Here is a 27,375-nt window from a genome sequence, read left to right as displayed (position 1 = left end):
CAGGGCATTGGGACATCATCTCCTGGGCAGTGTGGAATTTAACTGGGGTTCCCCAGTGCCCAGCGAGCTTGGTGAAGGAAAGGCTCTTGAAAGAGGATTAGCAGGGTTTGAATTGGATGGTTTGGTGTTGAGCTGGATTGAGCTAAGTCCCAGATGTTGGTTTGTCTGTGAATAGACTGGGGAGGCCCTGGCACTGGGTTCCCAGAGAAGCTGTGGCTGCCCCATGTCTAGAAGTGTTCCAGGCCAGGTTGGACGGGGCTTGGAGCAACTTGGTCTAGTGGGAGGTGTCCCTGCCTATGGCAGGGGGTGGAATTGGATGGGCTTTAGGGCACCTTTCAATCCAAACCATTCCATGATTTCCTCATCTGCCATGGGGAGGTTGCGGAGGTGACGTATCCACGGGAAGTGCGGTGAAACCTCCATACACATTTCCTTTCAGGTTTATTGTAGTCCATCTACAATAGAGAATAAAAAAAGGCACCTTCAATATTAAGGGTTCACGCTTCAATGTTGAGAGATTTACATCCAGTAATACCCACTCCTATTGCATCTTTTCCTCCTGCTGTTGCTTCTAATTAAACATGCAGTATTTCAGCTCCTTTCAGAATATTGGCTGGAGTTTAATTTTTAAGCCAAAACACTTCTCTAGTTTATTTAAAAAATTCTACATGTTTTGTGGCCTGGAGGGATTTTCTCAGCTGTTTCTGAAGGATTTGTTACTGTGGCTGTTTTGTTCCCTGACTCTTTGTTTTGTTGCCTCAGGTCTCGCAGTGGCCAGTGCGCTGGTGGACATTTCACAACAGATGCCAATTGCCTACAAAGAGAAATCGGGCGCGATACGAAATCGGAAGCAGCAGCCCCCTGCACAGCCAGGAACCTGTATTTGATGCATGGACATCAGAAACTGTCTAGAGTTTTAAACAAAATGGAAAAGTAATACCGAGGAGGAGGAGAAAGATTTCCATGTTGTGTCCCAAGAGACTAGAAGCACCCAGAAAAAAACACAACTTCCTTGAACCCAATTTTTTTCTCTCATCTACGTGCTAGTTGGCTTTATTTGACAACTGCTCCACTTAAGTTTTACTGACACATGGCTTCAGATTGCTCCTTTGTTTTCTTCAAGTTTAAGCAAAATAATTTTATTGCAGGTGTGGTACGGTCCAATGCCGCCATTCCTGGTCAGTGTAAATACAACAGTAGTCCAATATGAATGACACTCAGGTTTCTACATGGGAAGTGCTTTGTAGTTCATGTATTTATCAAACTGTACAAAAAGAAAAAGATCCAGTGTTTACAGGTGTCAGCTCTCAACACATAAACACTACTATTAATCTTCAAAGCATCTTCATCCTTTGTTTTCATTTAATATTTAATTGTTCCCTCATTATTTCAGTGGAACTCTCTTCCAGGCACAGCCTTTTTGTAGTCATCATGGTCCAGGAACACAAAAGCTTGGATGGTTTCAAGGTTATGTTGCTCAGACCACGTGAAATAACTGGAAAGTTGGATGTTGCTTTAGAAAGACTCGGTGTTTACATAGTCTTAACCTGCTTGGAGTACACCACACACAAGTGCCTAGACTTGAACAGATCTAGGGAGTGAGGAGACTGCTACACACGCTGCTTTTTAACATAATTAAATTCCTTTTAAAGGTATGTATACTCACATCTAGAGTCACCCAAGGCACTCTGTGTTCTCTGTCCCGTGCAGTCAGAGGAAAATCACATTTTCCTGACCAACCAACTACTCACCCAGATGGAAATATCTCAGTATCAGTTTCAGTATCTCATAAGAAAACTCAGTTTCACCATCATTTTCATAGAAGCAATCTGTGTTCCAGGTCAGATACATCATATTTTTCTAATTTTGGCCTCTTTCCTCCCTTTCCCTCCCGCCATCCTTCTGGATGAGAGCTGAGCTTGGAGGCATTGCTCCTCAGTGGTTATGATTTGCTCCATCTTCTTACAGGGTGTGAAAAGCAACACTCTGGGTGCCAGATCACTTGAGGATGAAGTAAAAAAAGAACTTTAAATAAAAATCAAGCAGAGCAGCTTTGTTTTGCCACAGGTTTGAGTTCTACATGATCAGATCCGGTATTTCCTGTTGGGCTTGAGCTCTGTTTGATGTTGAAGAAGTGGCTGGTTGGTGAAAGGATGAGACTTGAAAACAGTGAAGAGAAGGTTTGGCATTTGGGGGGTGCATCGAACCATCTGAACTACTCTGACAAGTTGGGACTGTATTTTGAGGCTCAATGCTGGACTTAACCCATCCATCTGTGTGTGGTGGTGCTCAGTGTCTCCCTGGAGCTGGAAATGTGGTGCAGGGCGAGGGCCACACGACGTTGTGGTGCTGGAGCTGGTAGGAAGATGTTAGTGAAGATGCCAAACAAGGTGTGTGATTGTGGCTTCATCACAGTAATTGAGGATTCACCCAGGTCACTGAGTTGGTGGGTTCTGTTGAGGACATCTGCTATTTATTAAAAGGAGAAGTAACACACAGAAGGGAAGTGCTCTTGGATCTGGCCAGGTAGCACCTTTCCAAGCTGAAACCCAAATAACTGCATCTTTTTTGTGTGTGTTCTGGTGATCAGTCACATATCAGCCACTCATTTCTGGAGTGGTTTTTTTCTAACCATGTATTTTGAAGAAGCTCTTTGGAGCATGGCAGCATCGCAATAAAGAGGTGAATTGCTGGGTGTGTCTGGACAGTGGAGCAGCCTGATGGTTTAAGGACTGTGGTGGATGATAATTCTGATTTAGCGTGTCATTTAGCAAGTGCAATGAAACTGCAAAAAAATATTGGAACTGCAGAAAAATATTGGGAAAAAATGCATTATATATATAAATATATATAAATGCATCTCTTTCTAAACTAGAAGTTTAAATGCTCTCGGGGAAGAAGGAATTATGAGAGGAAAAGGCTTGAGCTTTGTCTTAGAGTGAAGGGATTTAGTCAATTTAAGTTTTACCTGATGCACGGATTACCTCAGACAGATTCATCTCCTGATAATATTTTCTAACTTGACCAGTGATAGGGTTAATCGGAACTGGAGAAATTAGACTGGACTAAAATCCCTCCCCTGTTACTACATGTTTTCAGCCATTGTGCATGTCCACATCTTTGGAGATTTCTTCTTGCTTCTCCAGCTGTTTTTGGGAGGAGAACTGCCAACCCAGATGGTGAAAGCCCCTGTGCTTAAGTTTCCCTCTTCAGGACAGCCCTTGAGCAGGTGCTTAAAGTTCTTGGGTTTTCCTGATCAGAAACAGCTTTCAGAACTGTAGGCCTGGAGAGGTGACAGATTTTTACATTAATAAGACATAAATATGGAGTTTGGGAGGTTTTCTCACTCCTGGAGAGCTGGGCTATCTGGTCTGCACACACAACCCAGTGTGCCCAGGAGTGTGGCCGCAAAATGAGGTGTCAGATATTGGAAAAATGAGCAAAAATGATCAAAGTCAGGGTTTGTTGGAACCAAAAAATGTAAATAGAGGAACAAGAGTTACTTGTATAAATAAAAGGAACCAGCTCCCTTAGGATGTAGCTCTGCTCTGCATCTGATCTCCATCTTGATGAGGGAGAACTCTCATACATAGCTCTGCTGCAGTTTCATCCCAGCTCACAGGTAAACAGGGAAAAAAGTGGGAAAGGATGGGGGAAAGAAGAATTGCTGGTGGTTTTTCACCAGGCCAGTGTCAAAAGTGAAGGATTTTTGGGTTTATTTCATTTGGAGGTGAGGTGGGGGAGAAAGAGCAACCTTATTTCATGGGAGAATCTGTACATAAATGACAAATGACACACAGATTTTGCACTTGTACATAAACTCTACAGTAATGTGCAGAACATGGAGAGATTTAAAGGGTATATAACCCAGAAAAAAAAAAAACTGAATGTATTTTTGATGCATTTTAAATGATGTATGAGTTTTGTCGTAGTAACTTCTTCATCTGATCAGTATTAGATAATTTTCCAGAGCTTTAAACATCAGATTATATCATGCTATCTTGTAAAACAGGGAGGCATAACTTGACTTCTGTATGTTCAAATGCATCTCACTTAAATGTAGAAACCAAGTAAAATATGGCTTTTCCATTTGAAAGAGAGAGTAATAAATGTCCTTGAAGTGGTCACCATGTGGAGGATTAAATCAGTAGTTTACGGCCTTTGTTACTAAAATTGTGGCAGTGTTTCCATTCAGAATCACTATTTTCAGGTGTTTATAACTGGCTGAAATTCAGCATTCGATGTCTCAACTCTCCAAACATTTTTATTCTGTGAGAGGAGCCTTTAAAAAATTTAATAATAAAATTTCAGAACTGTTGGGGCCCTTTTATTCTAGAAAACAATGGTGCCATTGGATCTCCACATCTCCAAATAGCACTTTTAATTCACCATTTTCCATGGTTTTTAGCCCAGAATTTTCTCTGGACTGTTGTAGCATGACCTTGCCACGCTCTGACTCAATATTTTGGATACAAGATGATTTATGAGACACAACTTTTCAGTTGTTATATCCCTCTCCCTGGGCTTAAAATGCATTGTATTGAAATTACCAAAATAAAGCTATTTATGATGGGGTAGTGCCTGTGATCAGTATGAAGTCATGGCATATAATGTCCCAAAATTCGATGGTACAGTGCTGTTGGTGTGGCAGCCTCCACTGGCAGATCCACACTCCTTTGGGGGAGTTCATGTACTAAAGATTGCTCAGAAACACCATTTCTCTGCAGGAAACGTTACCAAGATCCACATTACCAAGGCACTGGGTTTATGGGATGGTCATAAATGGCAGGTCAGCTTGCTTGGCCCTAAATGAGCTGAAAGGAGGGTTTTGAGGCTGAAATCAAACTTCAGGCCTTTTCCATAAGCTGCTGGAATTCAAGTGCCACAGAGCTGGGTTGCCCCTTCATCCTTTGCTGCTCCAGGTGTTCCCAGCTGCTTTTCCTTTTCCATGAGACCCTCAGTTAGGGACAGGCATCAGCTGCATCTCAGAACCTTAAACCCCTTTTCACTGGAAACAGGGATTTGCTGCACTGAGCTTGTGAGAAAGCAACGAGCAGACTCCGCGTGCCCGGAGCAACTTCCGACCTCATCTGTCCCTCCCAGTAAGTGGTGGCTGTCTCTGCCCCTCGTGGTTTATCTTCATTTGGGAGTAGCCCAGGGAAGTGGAGGGAAGGGGTTGACTTGGCAGAGCGTCCTGGGCTGAGCTGCAGGAGCAGGTGGGAGAGGGAGCTGGGTGGGCTTTAGTGGGAAGGTGCTCGCGGAGTGTTGGGACTGTGGAAGGAAGGGAAGGGATGGCTTGGGGTGTGCTCCTCATTTTTGGATGTGTTCTTTGCAATTTTAGTCAAATTCCTGGTTTTTCTGTTGGTAGCTGCTGAAACGAGCTGAGTTTCCATGCCAGGACTACTACAATATGTGTATATGCTGTTTTTTTCTGCATCAGGGCAGGTTTTGTTCAGTCTGTTTCTTTGTTCTGACACTACACAGACTATTTGTGTGCGTCTTCCAGGTACTATAATTCTTTAGACATTTCCTCTCAATTTAGTATTGATTAGAAAAACCTCACCAGTAGAAAGAAGGAAAAAAATAACAATTGTCGCAGAGTGTATCATATGTCAGTCCATTTTTAAAAAAAAAAAAAAAAGAAAAAAAAGAGAGTTTTATATTACTCTGAAATTTGTGCCCAATAAATGTTCTTTAAATGAAGATCCTTGAATTAATTGTATTCTGGATTTTTTTTTCCTCTTTGTTCTGTAATTATTTATGATTCTTATCCGTGTTCAGACTTGAGCTTAGTTTGTTAATATGTATAATTTAGCATTTATTGCATTCATTTGTAAATAGGAGCAAGTATTGTAAACTATTTCATTGCTGGGGTTGTGGGTGTTATACATACACACATTTAGGACTGCAGTTTTTTGGTATAATTTTTTTGTATTGTAAAATAACAGCTAATTTAAAGCCGGAACAAGAAAATTCTTGGGAGGTCTGTGCATTTTAAATACAAATGTGAAGTACATGTATATAAATAAAAGTAAATAATGCAAATCTTTCCTCTGAAATAAAAAGTAGATGATCTGGTTAAAATTTTTCCTCCTGTTTGTTTTCTTAAAATAGAGGAAAAAAATAATTCAAGGTGGTTTTGAAGGCTCCTCACTGGGGTGAGTTTCTGCTGTGGTGGTGGTGGTGGGTATCAATGGGCTCCTGCCAGGTACTGAGTTTGGGAGGAGGAAGGAGGGATGTGTCCTCTGCCAGAGGATGGGGGTGTGAGTTATATCTGTAGATGTTGCAGGTAGAGACAGTCATTAAATAGTTTCCATTTCAACCCATCACCCACCCTCAGGTTCACCTTTCCCCAGGTGCCTTAGGGTAGCTCTTCGTCCCTGATCTCTGTGGCTGTTTCTGAAGGGTGGGAGAAGGGAAGAGCATCCCAAAGAGGTGTCAGTATGTTAATGAAGTTTTCAGTATGTTAAGGGTCTTTGCTAACCTAAAAAATTCTATGATTATATAGAAAAAGGGGCTCGTGCTCTATGCAGGTCGTTTGGGATGGTGAGGGTTGAAGGAGGAATTTATTTGCTCCCACCTCCTCAGCACTGGTGTCATGAGTCCCAGCTGTCACGATACAGCTGGTCCTTAACTGGTTTGGCTCGATGGTCTTAAAGGTCTTTTCCAACCCGAATGATTCAGTGATTCCACAGTCCCAAAACTCAGAGCTTCTGCATTCAGGGTTTAAATAGAATCACAGATTGTCCCAAGCTGGAAGGGACTCGCAAAGATCATTCAGTCCCACCCCTGGCCCTGCACAGCCCCACCCTGGGCCCCCAACAGCCCCACCCTGGGCATCCCTGGCAGCGCTATCCAAACACTCCTGGAGCTCTGGCAGCCTCGAGGCCATGCCCATTCCCTGGGGAGCCTGGGCAGTGCCCAGCACCCTCTGGGGGAAGAACCTTTCCCTGAGATCCAGCCGTTCCCTGGGTCCCGTTCCTGGTCCTAGAGAGTAGAGATCAGAGCTGCCCCTCTGCTGCCCCTTGTGAGGAGCTGCTGACCATGGCATAACTCCAAGAGAACTATAAAATCTCAGTCCCTTGCCTTTCTTACTCTCACTGATAATTTTCCCAGTAAATTTTTTGTTTAAATCGGAAGAGGAAAATCTGCCCTCCCTGGAGGCTGTATCACCAGTTTTGCTGATGATTTATCAAATGTTGGCACCGGCTGGTGTTTCAGATCCACACAAAAGCTGGGAGACGTCAGAGGTGGCCACTCCTCTCCCACCACTTGTGCAGCACCTACGGTGTAGCAGAACATCGCCCCGCCACAAGAACTTATCTGCTGTTCGTTAGCTGGTGGAAGGCTCCTCGCCCTTCACCAAAGCTTGCAGTTTGGTGAAATAACTCACTAAAGACCGCCTGTCTCATGGTGATTCAGGCACCATGGAAGTGACACTACTAGCTGACAATAAACACCTTGCTGGGTAAGCAAGATTGTGAAAAGATAAGCTGACAGACACTCCACTTTATACACTATAAAAGCTACACCAGCCTTTCACAAAGCAAAGTCTTCTGCACATTCTCTAGAAATTGGTGGGGCTTTTGCCCAAAGTTGGGACACCAGTTCTGTGGTTACTCTCTCGAGGGCTGAGTGAAAGGACTCTGTGTACATTGTCAGCAGTTTGGTGGTGAGTCCCATTGACTCCTGCTCTATACTGTGTCTTTGCTAGCTGTAGTATAGGTACCTTTATGTCGTGCACTGTTTGATGTAATCTCCTAGCAGTTCTTCTGTTCTATACTGTGTAGTAAGTAACTGTTTAAGGCCTTTTGTCTATTGTCTCCTGTCTGTTCAATAAGTAACACATTTTATAATAGAGCTAATCAGCCATCCTTAAGAACTTGTGAGCCAGAGGGATTTAGGTGCAGGTCACCTAAGTAGAGCTGCCAAAAATCTGAGCCTAAGGCAGGGCTTGTCTAAAGCTCTCACTTGATCCATAACACCCAGGCATCCACAGCCCAAGTCCCGCTGGGACGCAATCTGTTGTTCTCCATTTATTTTTATGTCACTCTCTAACTTTGACATTAAGCACTGCTGGGATGAAGCAGAGTTGAACCCAACATTTATGAGCCATGAAGGTTTCAGTCACCATTGCCTCCGAAGACCGTTTTGCTGCTTCATTCCATGGCATTAAACTGGGATGCAGAAGCCCAGTTCCCAGCAATTGCTGCAGAGCTAAGGAAGATGCCAGACTGACAGCACAGCGTGGGGTGTCCAGACTTGAAATGATATGGGCAGGGGGTAGTGGTTTTAAAGCTGCTTTAAGTTTATTTTGGACAGCAGGGAAAACCACAGAGGGATGGGGCCATTTTTCATCCCTGCTCTGAATTTTCTTGTGTTGTAGCAAAGAAAAGAGGTTTGACAGGAAGGCAGGAAAGAGAGCATGGAGGTTTTCCAAGGCTTTGTGTACATCCAGGATGATGATCTTTGTCATCAGCTGTCATTAATGAACGGTTTTGGGTAAGGAGCCAGAGAGGAATTTGCTGTCCAGCTTTTCTTTCCACAAACCTTAAATATCAACTACCTACAGGAAGAAGTGACTTTAAGTCTTTTTAAAAAACAATTTAACTCCCCCCGAAATCCTGGCCTGGAGGCTGGGTGGTGTTTCTTCCACCCAGAAGAAGGTGGGGTTTGGGGCAGCTCTTGGATAGTTGCACATCGCTGCTTGGTGGTAAATCAGCTATTGATATGGCAAAAGCACCAACATTTCCTTTTTTCCCCATTGATGGGAAGAGAGGAGAAAGAGAGGTGTAAAAATGAGCCAGAGTTCCACAGCTAACACATTGCCATTTGGGCAAAAAGAATTAGCAGATGTTCTTGAGTTTCTCCCCAGGGTTTTTGGTTTCTGAACTAATCAAGCAGCAAAGCAGGGATTGCAGGGTCAGAGTGGAACCCCTGAGATCTTTCCAAAGGCATAAGGTGGGGGGAGATTTTCTGATGAGGTAATGACACCTGCTGATGAGTCTTCTGCCTGGTAACGAGGCTTGGGGACCCAGGTGTCAGCATCACTGGAGGTGGGCTGAGCTCCTCGCTTTCCCCATTGCAGGATGGCTGGGAACAGCAACGCTTTCCCAGACTGTGTCAGAGTCCCAACACCCTTGGCCACAGGATTTTGGGACACCATCATCCCCCTATGGAAGCTCTGAGGTAAGGTACATGATGTCCTTAAAGGCACCTCTTCTCCTGGTGACTCCAGAGACTCAGTGACAAACTTGGGATTTGGGATCCTAAGAGACATCTAGAGATGTCTCAGAAGAGGTAAATCCTGCCCACAAACAAAGAGCAAGATCTGAGGACTCAAACTGCATTGAATTGGATGTTTTTCAATGGCATGTAGGTTTAGGACAAGGGGGAATGGCAGGGATAGGTGGGATACTGGGAAGAAATTCTTCCCTGTGAGGGAGGTGAAGCCCTGGCACAAGCTGCCCTGAGAAGCATCCCCATCCCTGGAAGTGTCCAAGGCCAGATTGGACGGGGCTTGGAGCAACCTGGGATAGTGGACAGTGTCCCTGCCCATGTCAAGGGGTGGAAAAAGATGATCTTTACAACCCCTTCCAGCTCCAACTATTCCGTGATTTTACCATCAGCTGCAGGATCAGCTCTCTTCTCTATATTCCTGGGCCCTCACTCAGGCCACATGCATCACTCAGAAACCACATCTGCAGAGAATTTAGACAAAAAAGCCACTGACTGGGTCACTCTGGCTCTGCCAAGAAGGACAATGTCTTTCTCCTCTTTATTTCCCTGCTGCTGACAAGCAGCGCCGGTGCAGCTCCATGATCCCACAGCCTGCGGGGCTGGGGCTGTTTCTCGTCTCCCCCAGTCCGTGGTGACCAGCAATGCCATGGGAGGATGGGATTTAATCTCTCCTCAAGCTGATCCCTGAATTTATTTTGGAAGCAGAACTTTAGTGGGTAGGTCTGGACTGGGATGGCTGATAGTGAAGTACTGTCTTGATGGGGAATTACAGCACAGCACGGACATAGCTGGTGTCTGCATCCATCCCACCTGCAGTTCGCTGGCTGCTTCATCAGCTCTGCTTTCCAGGCCACAGCCACAATGTGCCTGCAACAGAGTGACTGGCAGGATTTCCATTGGGAAAATTCCCTGGAAAACATGTTCCCTGGGATCCTTGCTCCCATCAGAAATCATTTCCACTTCTCCTTAGAAAAAAACCCGCAAAATGACTTGAACATTTTTCTTGTCAGAGCTAATTCTGCAGCTCTTCCCTTTGGCAAACATCCGCTGTTTCCGCAGAAATTCGGTGTTTTAATAACACCGAAGCAAGATGCCTCCACCCCATCAGCATTTTAGCACTGTTTGCTTGGAGATAACGTATGGTAAATTGTTGTTTCTGATTTCAACATCCCCTTGCAGCAGTTGAACATCAGCTGCAGGATTTTGCTTGTGCTGTGTCTGCAGTCACAGTGTGACGGGGATTGTGGGTCCCATCTGCAGGTCTCTCCTCCAAACCTCCAGTGCTGCCCCAGGCTCTGGTCTGTCATGGAATCATGGAATGGTTTGAGCTGAAAGGGAGTTTAAAGTCCAAGCCCTGTCCATCCTATCCTGGGAGCTACAGAGGTTTTAAGACCTTTTCTCTGGGAATGTGGAAAAATCACTTCATCTGCTCTTTCCTCAGTGTTTGGTGTCTGCGGCTGTTGGAGGGAGCGGTGCTCAGTTTTGTTGTGGGCACAGCCAGCAGCCCCCAAAACCATACCCAGACCGAGAGATGGGGTAGAAGTGAGGGTCAGCCAAAATTTCTTCCAGCTATTAGTGCTCTCCTGCTCCAGATTCTCCTCACCCTAAATTTAGGATGATTTCCAGGCTTTCTTGGAGCCAGTTGTTACATCCCAGAGCAGGGTTGCTCCAGCCAGCCCCGTGCTCTGCCCCATGCTGATCTGAGTGCAGAGCCTGAGCGAGTCCCACTGGGGAGTCCTGAGATCTCCTTCAACACCAGGAGCCCCTGGAGCCCAGCAGCCCCTGTCACTTCATCACTGTGTGGCCCTGGACTGGCCCCGCCAGCCTCTTGGGTGCCGACCTTGGTGGAGCATCTGCTTGCCGAGAGCCAGGGAAAACACCTCAGAGCTGCAAGGCTTTCACAGGACGTTTCAGGTTCAGAATTATCCTTTGCTCAGTAAAACCCCAGCCTGAGCACTGTCAGGAGGGAAAAGGCTCTGAGGAGCTTCAGGGTCCATCCCTAACCCTCAGCTGCTCCACACATGCATGGAGGCAAACATGATTTTTGGGAGGAAAAAGTGTTATGTTTGTGTGTTCAACCATTTACTCACTCTAAGAACTGTCTTGAATTTCACTCATTAGTTTTATATAAATTTTATATACATTTGTTTTCTAGATTTTTTTTCCTGCCCAGAATTGGCAAGAAAACATTCCATTTGCCTCTAATCAATTTTCCTGTGATTTCTTTTTTTAAGTTGCCAAAAATAGCTCACAGATGTTCATGGCATGAATATGTGGGAACCTAGAATGCAGAGAATATTTCTCTGCCTGTTTTGAAAGGTTTTTACTCCCCTGGACAGTACTGGTTTTGGCCTTTGTCCATGGGAAAATTTGCCTAGCCTCTGGGAAGAATCTACAATGGTGTGAATTAGGTGATAGAATACTATGTGAGATTATCACAGAGCGAAAAATTTAGAGTTTCTAGGTCTATTTTCATAGTAAATAGATAGAAGTAGAAAACCTCAAAATGGAGGATAAGTTGTAGTTAAAAGCTTCTTTCTACTTCTTCACTAACTCCATATTTTGCAGCAATAGTGGTCCGGGATGATACAGAATTCTGCAGTTCCTGTCTATGTGATTTAGGAACTTGTTGGACACTGGTAAAAAAGTGGAAATATCTTGTGTTTTAAGCTTTCATTGGGTAATTTACCTTTAAAAAGGCTGTGAAATCTTGGTAAGTTGTCTTGCTGCATTCTCTGCTCTGTGCTATGTCTAGGCCACACCAGTGGCTTGTACTCCTTAGATAATAATTAATAAACACCTCTCTGGAGACTGAGAAGCATGAAGTCCCATTCACCTCCTTTTTTCTCCTGGCAAAAATCTGAACGTCTCCCCCATCAGGAAAGACACCCATTAGTGACATGGACAGCATTATGAACAGAAGTCTTCCTGGCTGGCATGAACCATCACCCTCCCTTCTCCTCCACCTCCCTTTCTCCTTTGCTCAGCACAGGGGTGCAGCACCATCCTTCCCCAGTTATTTCCACCCAGTGGGACACACGGTGACATCTTGGCATCAGTGGCTCCACAGGCCCCTAACTGCAGGTGCAATTATTCCCATCCCTGCTATATCTTGCAGTGCCTCCCTCTTCCTGTGCTGGCACCAGTTTTGAGCCAAATCTGCCCCAAACTGCTCCCAAACCTTTGCATGTTTCACCCCCGCAGGCAACACAAACAACCCCAGGACTTGTGTGGGGACTCATGTCTACTTCCCTGGTGACAGTGATGCCTTTCCATCTCAGCAGAGCTGTTTTTCACCCGTCACCCCTCCTTATTGGAAGACACTAGACTGGAGCTGGGTTTGGAGCTGAGAGGAGACCTCAGAGCTGTCTGCAGCTTCCTCCTGAGAGGCAGCTCCAATCTCTGCTCTCTGGGACCAGGGACAAGACCTGAGTGAACAACTGGAGCTGTGTCAGGGAGAGTCGGATTGGAGATCAGGGAAAGGTTCTTCCTCCAGAGGGTGCTGGGCACTGCCCAGGCTCCCCAGGGAATGGGCACGGCCCCGAGGCTGCCAGAGCTCCAGGAGTGCTTGGACAGCGCTGCCAGGGATGCCCAGGGTGGGGATGCTGGGGGGTCTGTGCAGGGCCAGGGGTGGGACTGAATGATTCCTGTGGGTCCCTCCCAGCTGAGGATACTCTAGGATTCTGTGATTCCAGCCAAGCACGGCTCATCTGAGCCCCCCCACTCTTCCAACCTCCACAAAACAATCCCCCATTTCTTCCAGCTGCCCTTAGAGCACAGGAGCAGTGAGCTCAGCACCCTCCTGGACGTGCTGGCATGGACAAGCTGGAATTGCAGACAGGAGTGAGGGGGTCAGGAAAATGCATGTGTGCTTTATTCACGGATATGTCTGAATATTGACATGTACAGAAAAGGCAAGTACAAGTTTGACCCCAGTATGGGCTGGCATCCACCACCCTCCCCTTGTGCAGGTGCACACACGGGGATCCTGCTCCAGCACCATCTCCCAGCCCTGGGTCTCCCTCCAGCTCCTGCTCCCGCCTGGACAATGCTGTACATGACGACATGACAAGTATAAGTACATACACAATATTTCACAGGCTCTCAGGGCTGCCAAACCACTGGCAGTGGTGCTGTGCAGCCAAAAAAATAAGAGTTCAGTGGCTACAGAAAGTCTGGCTGGTTCTTTAACTGTGTTTTTTTCCTTTCTTTTTCCCGTGATTCTTCTTTGTGCTTATGGAAGTCCTCAGGAATGGAGCAATTCCTAAAAAAATGTTGTCTCCCTTTCTGTCTCTTGGCTCGCACAGTCCTTTGCCTTTACAAGCAGCTGCTATGACTTCTGTGGTTAATCAAGAGACTTAAAAATGAAGATCCATGGTTCACTTCACAGAATTCGGCAGAGATGGAATTTCATCCAAAAAACTTACTGACTTTTCACAAGGAAAAAGCAGTGGCCTGTGCACACATGTTGGTGAGTGGGAGGAGAGTAATCATGTTTGCTTCCTTCAAAAGAAAGGTTCAAAAGTCATCCTTTTTTGCGAAGTTTGATTCATGAACAGGCTTGGAGGGAGAATCAACATTAAATACTGGTAAAAAGGGTGAAATAATCAGAAAAAAGCCACGAAAATTTGGGAGTAAATTTTTTTTTGTTCATTCCCAGCCCCCAACTCTTTCCTATTGGGTGAGAGGCTCCTTGCTCTGTGCCTCATTCACTTCCTTCCACAGCATCCCTGAACCATGGGGAACCCCCAGGAGGGCAGGACCTGGCCTGAGACAGGGCTTGAAGGATGGGACACAGGAACTGAGGGTCTTGTTGGGCTCTGATGCGTAGAGACAACTAACATCTACAGAGTCTGTAAAGTAAGATACCCCTGGAAATGTCCAAGGCCAGGTTGGATGGGGCTTGGAAAAACCTGGGCAAGTGGAAGGTGTCCCTGCCCATGACAGGGGGGCTGGAACGAGATGAGATTTAACCCAACCCCTTTCATGACTCTATGATATAAATCCAGGGGAGATGGTGATGTCTCTCACTGAAGTTGTTAAAATAGGTGCTGATGTGGGACATGGTACTGGCACTAGGTAACCTCTGGAGGTTTCCTCCATCCCATCCAGTCCTTCAGTAGGATTCTCCACACCTCTTTTTTACAGCACACCAGTCTGAAGGGAGAGGTGAGGTGGGGTATCCTGACCACACAGAAAAACTCCTTCTCTGCTGAATGAGAAGGAGATGGCGAAGTGGCACTTCAACATCACTGACATATAAGAGGCACAGGAGTGGGTGCTCCTGGAAAGCAGCTGACACTTGTATCCCCATCCTGCGCAGACACTCAGCCTGTGCATGATTAAAAGCTGGTGGAGACTGGCTTGATGGGGCCAGACATATGGAAAAGCAGGGTATGACTACAGGACCGGAAAGGGGCAGAAGAACACGATTCCCAGCATGACCTCGTGGTGTTGAGGTAGTTCCTTGCCTTTGCAGGGCTGAGCAATCAGGCTTTCATCCCTCTCCCACCTGCAGCTCAGAGGACACAAGTTTTGCAGAGTTGCAGGCAGTAGTCGTGTCACTTGGTCTCTCAGAAGACACTGATGTCCTGGATAAAGGGGAGATGTTCACAGCAACTCCATGCTTGTATATGAGCACTTCGAGAGGACTTTCCTGCCTGTAGCTCTCCCTCCTTGTCTGCTTTCCTGATCTGAGTGAGCCCCTTGGCCATGAAGTCCTCACATACAACTTTTAGCTGAGGGTGTGGCTTGTCACCCTGCACACAAGCCTTGGAACTTGGTATGTTCCTTCACACAACCTTGGATTAGGAAAACCGGGTGCTACAGCCCTGAGGACCTCAAGGAGCAGCACTTTGGACAGGATGCAGCAGGAGGATTTCTGTTCGTGTTAGACACATCCACAGGTGTTCAACTGAAAGCTAGAGGTTTCTTGTTGGAACAAAAGCCATAGAAGTTGCTGCAGTTTCTCAGCAAAATCTGAAGCAATAAATAATGGGAGAGGTTTTGCAGGAAATAGGAATAAAAAGCAATGTACTTCGCTGTGTCAGATGCTTCCTAAGCCTTTCCATGCATTCAAATGCCAAGGAATTAATGATACTTATTGGCAGAGCACAAACCAAGGAATAAATGGACTGCTGCAAAGGCCAGGCCTAAAAACACTCAGGGGGATTTTGGGGCTATTGCTCTTCCTCCCATGGCACTCAGCCTGGGTAAGCACTAATCCTGGGAAACCTTCTCACTCTTCCTTACCTGGCTTAACACACTAAAGGGGTTCAGCCCACCAAGAGGGCACTAGGACTCCTCAGCTCACCTCCTCGAGGAAAGACCCTGGGATGCTCAGGTAGTCCAAGTTCACACATCTGCCTCCCTGTGCCCCAAGACACCAGACAGGTATTTGTCTTCACCTTCCTGCCCTAGGCTTGGGTTGCAGCTCAGTAGAAAGGGTCACTTTGCTTAAATGACATCTTGACTGAAAAAAACAGAACCTGGCAAGAGGCAAAGCCCTTCACCTGCTCACCTGGACACAAGGCGGTTGCCTCAGCCAGTTCTTCTAGGAGAGCAAACTGTAACAATCCAGTCCCTACCCATGATATAATTCATTACTTGGCCTTTCTTGGCTGGATATTTCTCTCTTCAGGGTGGTATCTAGCAAACCTCTCCTATCCTCTCTCTGCCTAGGAAAACTAATGAAATCCCTTGGCTGAAGACCTTCTGCCTATGAGACCAGTGGATGAACAGGTAACATGTGAGAGTGGGATGTGTTGGGCTCACACTGAATCCTGCCCACGGGCTCTCACATTGACCCCTGATGGAGAAAGGGTCAATGGAATGGGACAATAGTGGTCTCTGGTTGTTTAGATGTGACAAAAAATGCCCCAAACACTGTACAAGACCAGCGGATAGAGATGCTTGGGTTGGGACACCAAAAATTCAGCCGTAAACAAAATGCAACACACGTGTTTCTTCCTGAATACCATCAATACAGGACACAGGTTTCCCTAAGAAGGAGGGCCCGAGGGGGTGACAGCTGGGACATGGATGCTGGTTGCACTCTGGCCATGGTTGTGAGAGGGGGGATAATCCCTGCCAGGCAGTTCTGAGCATGGTTACTTGGTCTTCCCCAGAGGTGCTTCAGGCTCCTCTCCAGTGAACAAAACCAACCACCTTCTCACCAGTGCTCTGGTTGCCTCAGTCTGAAGGAACCAGATGGGTTGTCCTTCAGGTCCTGAGCAACCCTGGAGACAGTCTGAACTCCACATCACTTGACATGTCCTGTCAAGAGCCCCTCAGTGTGAGTCAGGACTTCAGGAAACCTCCTGGCAGGTCATCCATTCATCCATCCATCAAAAGTCTTTCCCCTCTTGGCTGGGGCAGGAAAAAGCATTTCCTTTGCAGCTCTCATTTCTTGGATCAACTCTCTCCTTCCTCTTTTCCAAGGGAATTGTCCATGGCTCCAACTCTATCCCAGAGAGCTGGAGAAACAACAACCAAGCTGTGGTGTGGAAAGGTGGCCAGGACCAAGAATGAGCTGGTTGTCAACAATGCTGATCATATAAAATCAAATGAACTGGCAGACAGATGAGGAAGAGGAAGGGATGCCCAAACACTCACCCCACCTTCCCATCCCCTCCCTTCTCCCTGCCCTCCTCCTGAAAAAGTTACTGGCCTGGTTGTTCAGTAAAGAAACCAACACAAATTGAGTCTCTGCCTGGTGTGTGCCTGCCCTGCCTCACATCACAGGGAGGCTCAGCACAGCAGGAGCGATGAGAAGCCACATCTGCAGCAGAGAGGCTGCCCAGCAGGAAGCGGCTGCTGGGCTGGAGGTCCCTGAGGACAAGCGAGTGGAGCCACGCAGGAGCCTCTCCTCTCCAGACACCTGAAAGAGAAAGAAGACAGCGTGGGGTGAGAGGTGTAGCTGATCAAGGAGTCATGCAATGGTTTAGGTTAGAAGAGACCATAAAGACCATCCAATTCCAACCCCCTGCCACGGGCAGGGACACCTTCCACAGAGCAGGTTGCTCCGAGCCCCATCCAACCTGGCCTGGAACAGCTTCCCAGGGCAGCCACAGCTTCTCTGGACACCCTGTGCCAGGGCCTCACCACCCTCACAGACAGGAATTCCTTCCCAATATCCCATCTAGCCCTGCCCTCTGGCACTGGGAAGCCATTCCCTGTGTCCTGTCATTCCAGGCCCTTATCCAAAGTCCCTCTCCAGCTCTCTTGGAGCCCCTTTAGGTACTGGAAGGCCACAATTAGGTCACCCTGAAGCTTCACTTCTCCAGGCTGAACAATCCCAATTCTCTGTTTTCACTCATAGGAGAGGGGCTCTATCTCCAATCAAATTGGTGGTCCTCCTTGGTGCCTCAGAGGATTTGGGGCTCAGGGGCTGTACAGCCCCAAGTGTGTGCATGTGCAGAGGGGCCAGGGCTGATTTCAGCACCCAGACTCTGGCCTGGAGGTCAACGCAGCTCTTCAGGAGATGTTGGTGAAGGTAGTGTCACAGCAGAGCCATTTGTGGGCACAGAACTTGTTTGGACACTGGTTGAGGTGTCAGTGACACCACTGAGTGAGGTGGGTGCCTGGATGCCCACTGAAGTCAGTGCGATCCAGGTATCTTACGGAGCCACTGCTGGCCAGTGGCTTGACCTAGTGGCCTTAAAGGTGGAGATTTCTCTGGGTGTTGAATATACCTCCATGGTGCTGGGAGACATTTCAACAGCTCTCTCCCTCACATCCAGAGGTGAATGGGATCTGGATGTGAAGTTGAGTCCAAAGTCAAGACCCAAACCTCTGGTTTCTCTTGCAGCGTCAGCAGGGATCATGCTCCAGCAGCACTCACACCTCAGTGGAGGGATGTGCTGCTGCCACGAGGAGGTTGGAGATGCAGTAGGGCCATCCCTTACTGCAGCTGCTTTTTCCAGCTTCCCACTTGCTGTTGGGAATACTGTCCTGGCCACAGATGGTTCACAGCTTCTCCATCACTTCCGGGACGAAGTTCTCCATGCTAGATCTGGACCTGAGACCACTACTTGGATTTCTCTAGGGGAGCAGGTCTGGGGAGCAGAGACTTGAGGCAAATCAAAAAGATTTCTTGGGTCCCAAGCTTATGGCCTGGTGAAGGTATCCCTGTGCTCTGCAGCAGTGCCACCAGCGCCCTGGAGAGCAGTGAGGGAACCTGAGGCCACTTTTCTCCACCTCCCAACCTGCTGCTCTGTGAAAACAGGGTGGGGAGAGGTGAATCGGGTATTTTCCCAGCAAAAGAAACAGTGATAAGCCTTAAAATAACCTGCATTTGGAAGCTCTCTGAAGGTATCAGCCAGCCCAGTGCAAAACCCACACTCAGTCCTTGGAGTCTAGTTAAAACTGACAGCTTCTGTAACCTGAATGTTCCGCAAATGAGGGTCACTGTTAATTATTCAATAGTAAAATAATTGAATCTGAAAATTACTCTGGTGGCTGGCAAGTCAAGGTCATTTTGTTTTATTTAAAAATAAAATATTTAATGCCTTTCACAGCCATCATCAGTAAATGAACCTGTTATTTGTTTGAAAATAATTTCAATTTAATATTATTTTGATAGTAATAATTTGCTGATGAACAGAATCTTTCCTTTCAAATTTTCCAAAGCTTCGCAAACCTTAGTTAAACTGCTGCATTATGACCTCTAGAATCCTCCTCCAACAAGGGAGGAACTCGTGTCCTGGGAAGCTGAAATGCTTGTCTGAAGCTGAACTGATGCTCTGAAGGAGAGTGAGGAGCCAAGCCACTGGTCCACTGGCTGAAAACCCCATGGATTTCCCAGTACTTCTAAATGAACCATAGCTCTCAATAACGGGAAGGGAAGGGAAGGGCAGGGCAGGGCAGGGCAGGGCAGGGCAGGGCAGGGCAGGGAAGGGCAGGGCAGGGCAGGGCAGGGCAGGGCAGGGCAGGGCAGGGAAGGGAAGGGAAGGGAAGGGAAGGGAAGGGAAGGGAAGGGAAGGGAAGGGAAGGGAAGGGAAGGGAAGGGAAGGGAAGGGAAGGGAAGGGAAGGGAAGGGAAGGGAAGGGAAGGGAAGGGAAGGGAAGGGAAGGGAAGGGAAAGGAAGGGTGGATCAGGCCTCCAGGAGGGGGAGGGTAGGTTGGCTGTCTGCATGTGACTGAAATGACACAGGTGGAAGAAGGAGCTGAGGTAAGGAGGCTGCAGGAGACACAGACATGGCCAGTCATCTCTCTGGGCCAGGCCCGCCCTCTCCTACCTTGGTGGGCTGGAGGTGCTCAAAGTTGTTCTCTCTGAGGGTTGCCACAGCTCTGTTGGCATTTCGCTCCTGCTTGTACATCTGTGTGGTGGGGGGGATGGATGGGGCCACAGCTGTGTTCAGGTGAGTCCCGTTGCCAAAGGCCTGAATGGCGTTTTCTTTGTGTGGGAAAGAGAGGGAGAAAAGGATTGTCAGGGCAGGGGGAAGCATCCCTTTCCCAGCCTCTTCCTCTGCATCACCCAAATGGATGCCTGAGGCTCTTCAGTAACACGGAGCTGGACACTGACAGACCCTAGAGGACCATGGCATCTCCATGCCCCCATCCACAAGAAGCCTCACCAGCATGCAGCAGTGCCTACAGACACTTACGGAGACAGATGTTGTTTGTGAAGAGGTGCAGGAAGCTCTCACACTCTTCCTGCCGGTTCCCGCTGGCATTGCAGGTGCACCAGGGAGCTATGCTGGACGTTGAGTTGTCGATGTAGTTGGGGGTGATGGGGCTGCCTGCCGGGACCGACGGATAAGTGTTACCGCAGGGTTGGAACTTCGGGAAGGGTCAGTGACATCCCTTTGTGCTGCTCTCCTGGGACACTCTGCCTCAGCCGAGCCCCTCCATGACAGCAGCAAAACCCTTCCAGTGCTGATGTCATGGGTCTGGTTTGCTCCCAGAGAGAAGAGGAGTAGTCACAACCCTTTTGGTCACACCAGCACCACCAAAGCCTTCAGTCAATTATGAAGTGCTATCAGTCCAAGGAATGGGCAGTTTCTGGGAATTCAGGTTCCCTAATAACATTCAGAGAATCCTGGAATGGTTTGGGTTGGAAGGGACCTTAAAGTCCATCCAGTCCCACCCCCTGCTATGGGCAAGGACACCTTCCACTATCCCAGGCTGCTCCAAGCCCTGTCCAACCTGGCCTTGGACACTGCCAGGGATGGGGAAGACACAGCTGCTCTGGGCACCCTGTGCCAGGGCCTCAGCACTCCCACAGCCAGGAACTCCTTCTCAGTATCCCATCCATCCCTGCCCTCTGGCAGTGGGAAGCCATTCCCTGTGTCCTGTCCCTCCAGGTCCTTGTCCCAAGTCCCTCTCCAACTCTCTTGGAGCCATTTTAGGCCCTGGAAGGAGCTCTAAGGTCTTCTTGAAGCCTTTTATTCTCCAGGCTGAGCATTCAAAAACTGTATGTGAATGTGCGTAAAGGCTTTCATGATGTCATTGAAAAAGCCAATCTCAATCTCCAGAATGAAAGATTAAAACAGAATGAAATGTTGGCCCAAAAATGTCAGTCTATCTCATCCATCAGGATAGACCTGATCCAAAGGCCATTGGCACTTCCATTTGGACTCTTGTCTGTGCCTGTGCCAACTGCTGCCAGCTGGGCTCTGCAGCATCTGAAACCCAAATGTGACACCCTTCAAAGTCAGAAAAATGGCAGTGGACGGTGATTTCCAGTGGCATCACTGGTGATGGCATCAGGGAATCCCTGGCAGAGCAGACACCCTGGGACAGCCCATCTCTTTCCACTGGAGAGAGAAGCTCGAATCTTGCAGCAGTCCATGGTTTTTCTCCCTCCACTGCAGACATCCTAAAGTTACCCCATACTCATGGCTTAGTCACATCACTGAAGGGAGAAAGACCAGCGCCAGCTTGGATATGGCTTGGAGCAACCTGGTCTAATGAAAGGTGTCCCTGCCCATGGCAGGGCGTTGGATGAGATGGGCTTTACAGGTCCCTTCCAAACCAAACCATTCCATGACTCTACAATGCCCCTGAGATCTCAGCTCTCCACCTACTGTCCTCATAGTAAGAGGTGACATTTCCCACCCAGAGGAGACATTTCCCACCCAAACTGGGAAGGAGCCCATGGCAAGGAGGCAGCCTCTTACCGATGATGCCGGTGTAGGCCAGCAGACAAGCAGCGTAGCTGTCCCTGCGGCAGCCGCTCGCAGCCTGTGGGGACGGCTGGCAGTTGAACTGGAATTCTGCGTAGCGTGACCTGATGGAGCCAGAGCACAAAATGGGACATATTACCACAGGTAACTGGGGCCAAAGGGGATGTAACAGCACACTTGTGGTGTTCGCAGAAGGGAACATGTTTGCAAAATGCTGCTGTAGGTGTTGTTCAAACAGTTTGAAAAAACGTCCTTTTACAATCCCCTGCACACCTCAGCAAACCCAGGAGGAGGTTCTGAACAGGTTCTGCAGTTAATGTTTTACAGGCTTCCTTCAGGACTGCAAGAAAGGCCCAGTCTTGGAAGAAATGTTTGTTTCCTGTTGTGTGAGGTTGGTTTTTGAGAGAAGAGATCTTACCAGGAAGGAAATCAGTCTGTGTTGCCATTTTCTATCTTTTGTCTAACAACTTTGCCTAAAGACCCCAATCTTCCTTTTTAGTCTGATTTGATGAAACAGAGAATTGCTCTGGTCCAGTTTCTCTCTCTAAAGACTCTAAATATGGGAAACAAGGGAAATGTCCAAAGGTTCAGATATGAAATGTTCTACCCACCACCACAGCTTCTGCTGCAGATGCCCATTCTCAGGAGAAGGACTCTGTGGAGCAGGCAAATCATTCTGCCAACCAGTTATTTGCCACGTAATTCTTTAGGCATGAGTCAGCTCTTGGCACATGGTGGTGTTTGGAGATTGTACGATATCTGAGACATCAACACAGGGCTTTCAGGCAGGACATAGTAACAGCTGGAGATCCAGATCCATCTCAACGTTCATTCTGTGGCCAGGTAGGAAGGGATTTCACATGGCATTTGAGCTGCTTAGGAAACTCCCGCAAGCACCAGCACTGACAACACTTGAAGTGAGGGTTCTTTCTGTGACAACCTGCACTGTATGAGCTGTGAACTGAAACCTCAAATGTTTACCCTGCCTGGGCAATCTCAGAAAAATGGAGCATGTTGCTCCTCCCAGACATCATCTCTCTTCCAGACACGTTGCTCTTGCTCCTGGTCAGTTGTCAGCATTCCAATTTGCACTTTCCAGCCCACTTCTGCCCTACACCCTAGTCTTCTTTTTTTTCTCATCTTGTTCCCATATTTGCCCCATACCAACCCTTTTCTCCTCTAACAGGGACAGGCAAAATCTTCTTTCCCAAAGCTTGCTGCATTGTTTAGAGATTTAGAGAAGGGAGATACTGACTGCAGATTTTACATAATCCATATTAGTAGAACCCACCCCTCTGAGCTGGGAAGTTCAAAGGGTTAGAGTTGTGCAGGAGCTGCAGTGCAGACAGGGTGAGACTGGGAGTGTTTCACTCCATTTCTTTATGATTTATTCCCAGCTCTCCTTGTGGATTCTGCACTGCTGGCTTTGACCAGGTCAAATGTCAACCTCTTGCTCCCTCTGTGTCTCTAGAGGATATTTTATATTATATATTCAGAGGCCAAGGGACCAGATAATTAACAGCGGTGCTGCTTGCAGGAAATAGTTTCCAGTCTCCTGGGGAGCAACACTCTCCCCTTTGAACCTCTTTCTCCCCACTGGGCCCTCTTGTCATGTCAGAGAGAGGGCAGTACCCGTCCATTTTGGATTCCCTGGGTAGCCAGGGGACAACATCTGAGCAGGGCCTGGTCAGCTCAGGGGCTTTGCATCCTTCAGAGTCTACTTCTGAATAGTTCAGTAGTTCCCTTGCCTCCATGTTTCTGGGGTGCAGAGTGCTGAGGGTATTTGTACTTCTGTGCTTCCAAGAGGATGCTGCTGCTCTCACCTCCCTTTGTGAAAATACATAATATTTTTATTGTGATTAAAAGATGATGTGCTGGTAGGGGATGGCTGCTGGTAGTTTAGCTCAGGAAGTCCCTAATCCCACAACAATTAGAGACTGGGACAACACAGGGAGGTGCATCCTACACTTGTTCTTGGGCTCTTCCCCAGGTGTCTGCTCATGGGGCAGCTGCATTCAGGGCACTTAGCTGGGGCCCCCGTGGTGCTGTTATTGTTTAACATCTCTCACTGCCAGGTGGGCTCTGCTCCCGAGAGCTCTGTGTGGATTAACCTTCTGGAATATCAAAGACTTTTTGAGAAACAGGGGGGGGTGAAAATAGTACAGATGAAGGAAAAGCACTGAAGGGGTTCTGCTGTGAGTGTGCACATGGAATGAGTCTGTGTGTGTGTGTGACTGGGGCTGGATGGAAACAGAGGAGCAAACCAGGCTGGCCACAGACTGTGCGATGGATCTGGAATGACACTGGGACTCTGAGACTCCTGTTGCAATCACCAAAACATAGAATCACCAAATCACAGAATGATTTGGGTTGGAAGAGACCTAAAAATCCTCTTGTTCCACCCTCTGCCACAGGCAGGGACACCTTACACTAGACCAGAGTGCTCCAAGTGCTGTCCAACCTGGCATTGGACACTTCCAGAACTCCAGGGGCAGCCACAGCTGCTCTGGGCACCCTGTGCCAGGGTGTCCCCACCCTCACAGCCACGAATTCCCAATATCCCATCTAAATCTACCCTCCAGTTTCAAGCCATTCACCCTTGTTCTGTCACTTCTTGCTCTTTCTTGTCCAAAGTCCCTCTCCTGCTCTCTTGTAGGCTCCTTTCAGGTACAGGAAGGTGCTATAAGGTCTCTCCAACCCTCAGCCTTGCAGCAGAAGGGCGCGTTTTATACATAAATAGATTAATTTTTCTAATTAAATAAGCAAACAAGCAAACATGGTTTTAAGGCCTTCACAAGTGTCTGTGGCTGTCAGGATACCTTGGGTGCTCCTTGAGGATGCTGTGGGCTAGGGAAGAGAGACAGTGAGGCAGATGGATTGGTGAAAGTAGCTGTAAGGACCCCTCCCCCATATTCCTGCTTAGCCTGCACCTTCCTGGAACTGTTTCCATAGCAAGTCTTTCTCTAGGACCAAAGCCAAAAAATCCATAGAAAATGTCTAAAAAGCTTCAGCATGATCAACTCACATCTTCTGTCTGTTAACATCTTCTGTAGGATACAAGGACATGGCTCACGGGAAGGGGCCACCGAGGCAATGACCTGTCAGTGCATTGTTGTAGGATGGTGCACCCTGGGAGGACCCTGCAGGTGAACATTACCTGCAGACGTAGTTTTCTCGGCAGGAATCCAGAGGCGCCAGGCAGTTGGGCTTGTCCTTGGCCTCGTAGGAGCAGGCAGGGACGATGGTCTGCCGCCGCCGCTCGGCACAGGCCGTGTCGTCGCAGGGGCAGAAGAGCAGCTCGTGGGTGTACTCTGGGGGCACGCGGTCAAAGAACTTGCGCAGAGCCTTGTGGCACTTGGAGCGGTTGCAGGTGTCGGCCCGGGCCAGGCGCCGGATGCAGAAGGAGACGTACTCCGTCCGCAGCCTCTGGCACATCTCATCCACGTTGCAGGCTTTGGCGGCGTCCAGACACCGGTTCACCTGCGTCACCTCATTCTCAGACCCTGTGGGACATGGTGAGGTGTTTTTTTGCTGACCTCCCTGCCAGCAGCACCACCCCTGAGACCTTCATCCCCACCCTGCTCCCATCCATGGCCACCTTGGTGAGACCACACCTGCTCCAGGAAGGCAGCGGCCAGGGTGAGGCGTAGGTTTGCTCTCTGTGTCCTGGTAGGACCAAATCCCCTTTCCATACTCATGCTTTCCCAAGTGCCACAGTCACATACCAGACTTCACACCTCAGAGATCACTTCACCAAGTTTGCATATTTAATAAAATGAATTTTGCTTTAATCTGGGCACCTGGTAACACTTTACTAATGCAAATTAACCAGCCTGAGGCCTGGAAGACAGCAGGCATTAGAAAGTGCATCTACCTATGGCTATGAGTGGATCCACTTGAGCGCTGGGATCTCCATTAGTGAACCTTCTGTTTCCACAAGTTGCTCAAGATCAAAGACTGAGTCAGTGGCAAAGCTGGGTCTCTGATACATGCATGGTCTGCACTAATTCCTGGCACCTCAGACTCCCTGTGGCGGGCAGTGAGTTTCTTTAGGCCTCTGGAGGGTCATGTCTGGCTTTGGCAGCAGCTCTGTTTGTTCACCCCAGGATCTTCCCAGCTGAGAGAGACTCGTCTGGGTAGCAGTGTGCCCCATCCAAACCAGTCCGACCCAGTATCCCCATGTCCTAAGTAGTGACAGTGCCTTTACAGGGTGGGGTCAGAGGTACCATCCAGCTTCGTGCCCCTGGGACCTGATGCTGCCTGCATGTGAATGCACGTGGGTCTCTCCCCACACCCTTTGCAGGGTCACCCTTCACTGACTTCAGCAAAATCACTCTGCATTTCCACCTTCCTAAACAGGAGGAGAAAGAATGTCTCAGTCTGGGTGGGAGAGCAGAGGTGTGCTGTGGGATGCAGGGAAGGTGGAGGAAACCTGCAGCAAGGGGAAAGGTCAGGAAAATGAAGCAAAAACTGTAGTGATGGATGAGAAAAACAGCATCTTCAGTGGGAAAAGAAGGATCTCGGGAGTTTATATGCCAAGAACTTTGTCTGTAAATAGGGGGAAAAGAAGAGGGAAAGGTATTTGTCTAACACTGGTTCTAGGGCTCCTTCAAAGGTGGATGGGGTCTGTTTTATAGAGGGGAAAAATGCTACAGAGTCCCTGGCAGGCATCAGTGGAAACATCAGACTGTGTCTGATTGAACACATAAGACAAGGGTCCTTCAAACTTGAGAGAGAAAATGAATTTGAAGCTGGTTTTCACCTCTCTGAATTAAAATCATGACCTGCAGCACACCAGAAGGACTTTCTCCCCAGCAGAGAAAGATTTTTCCGCTGAGGAAAAAACCCCAGAATGATAAATTCCCAATGCAGAGTCAAGCCCTATCTTTGACTGGGAGTTAAAACCAGCCAGTCACTGCTGACAAGTATTAAACACTGACAGTCTCCCTGAGCACTTCAGAGCTGGCTGCCCTCTTTTATATCCCTGACTTTATCAGATGCTCCTTCTTCCAGCATTTATTTTTCCCCTCCTGTTGCCCCCACTGCTTACAGTGAGCTGGAAGTCAAATTCCAAGTTTTTCAGCTATTTTATGATGGGTGAAAGTTTTGCTTGGTGCATTCCCATCACTAAATGCTTCCTTTTAGAAGTGCCCAGAGATGAATATTGTCAGAGCATTAGTTTATGCTGGGGAGCTGCCAGCTAACATATAGGAAACAGTTACTTGGAAGGGTTTCATTACCCATTCAGCCAATAAATCACAGGGAACATGCTGGATTTTCTCCTCTTCCCACGCAACACCAGCGGATGTGCTTTTTAAATCACTGCTACAATCAGAGTGGAGGGATCCATGTGTACAGTTTTGATAGTGGCCATATATTGTTTTTGTAAAATTTGGTTTAATGTACCTGTTGCTTTCACTTGGCCTATGATCACAGAGGTGTCTGAGGTTTCAACAAGTTCTTGGGATTTCTTTTTGGTAGATTTGAAAGAGGGTCCTTTGTCAGTGTTGACCATATGACCCTGGACACTGGACAGGCAGAAGGCAGCAGGTCGTAAGTTATGTTATAGAAGGTTTTGATTAGTATAAACAGAGACAGAAAGGTTATGAAATTTTGTGTCCCTAAGTGGATGCCAAGTCCTCTGAAGAATCCCTGATGATCTCGGCCCATTCGCTTTGCTGCACAACCATTTCAACTTGCTTTAAAACCTGAGAGTGTGCTAACCATGCATAAAAATCCCCATCCCTAGATTTCCCCATGCTCTGAAGCTTTCTAGGACTCAGCAGAAGGGGGAAAACTCCAGTAAAGAAAACCATGACCCAGCAAACAAAATTCCCTGTCCACGTGCTGATCTGCCAGGTGGAGCCAGTAAGAGCGAGGTCAGGCAGCACCTCCCCTCCCCTCTGCTCCAGTTGTCCAGGGCTGGTGGGTTAATTTGCTCCTGGACATTCTCACCCAACAAGTGCCTGGCCATGGTGGGGACTGCAGACATTCACCAGCTGCAGGGA

General features: G+C 47.9%; 2 protein-coding genes across 2 annotated transcripts in view; one reads left to right on the top strand and one right to left on the bottom strand.

The window, feature by feature from the left end:
* Window positions 1-6,084, top strand: part of ATRN (attractin) — a 159,482-nt gene extending 153,398 nt beyond the window's left edge. The window contains exon 29 of the mRNA XM_069014859.1: window positions 763-6,084. Coding sequence (XP_068870960.1) covers window positions 763-887 — 125 coding nt within the window. The 3' untranslated portion in view covers window positions 888-6,084. The remainder of the gene's footprint in view (window positions 1-762) is intronic.
* A 10,825-nt stretch (window positions 6,085-16,909) lies between these two features.
* The window catches only part of LOC138109217 (GDNF family receptor alpha-4-like), a 64,367-nt gene continuing 53,901 nt past the window's right edge, over window positions 16,910-27,375 (bottom strand). Inside the window, 5 exon segments of the mRNA XM_069012296.1 lie at window positions 16,910-17,119; window positions 19,478-19,635; window positions 19,847-19,981; window positions 21,362-21,471; window positions 24,525-24,870. Coding sequence (XP_068868397.1) covers window positions 16,973-17,119; window positions 19,478-19,635; window positions 19,847-19,981; window positions 21,362-21,471; window positions 24,525-24,870 — 896 coding nt within the window. The 3' untranslated portion in view covers window positions 16,910-16,972.

Source organism: Aphelocoma coerulescens, chromosome 4 (assembly GCF_041296385.1).
Source record: "Aphelocoma coerulescens isolate FSJ_1873_10779 chromosome 4, UR_Acoe_1.0, whole genome shotgun sequence".
Lineage (NCBI taxonomy): Eukaryota > Metazoa > Chordata > Aves > Passeriformes > Corvidae > Aphelocoma > Aphelocoma coerulescens.
This window is presented reverse-complemented; position numbering and strand designations above follow the sequence as displayed.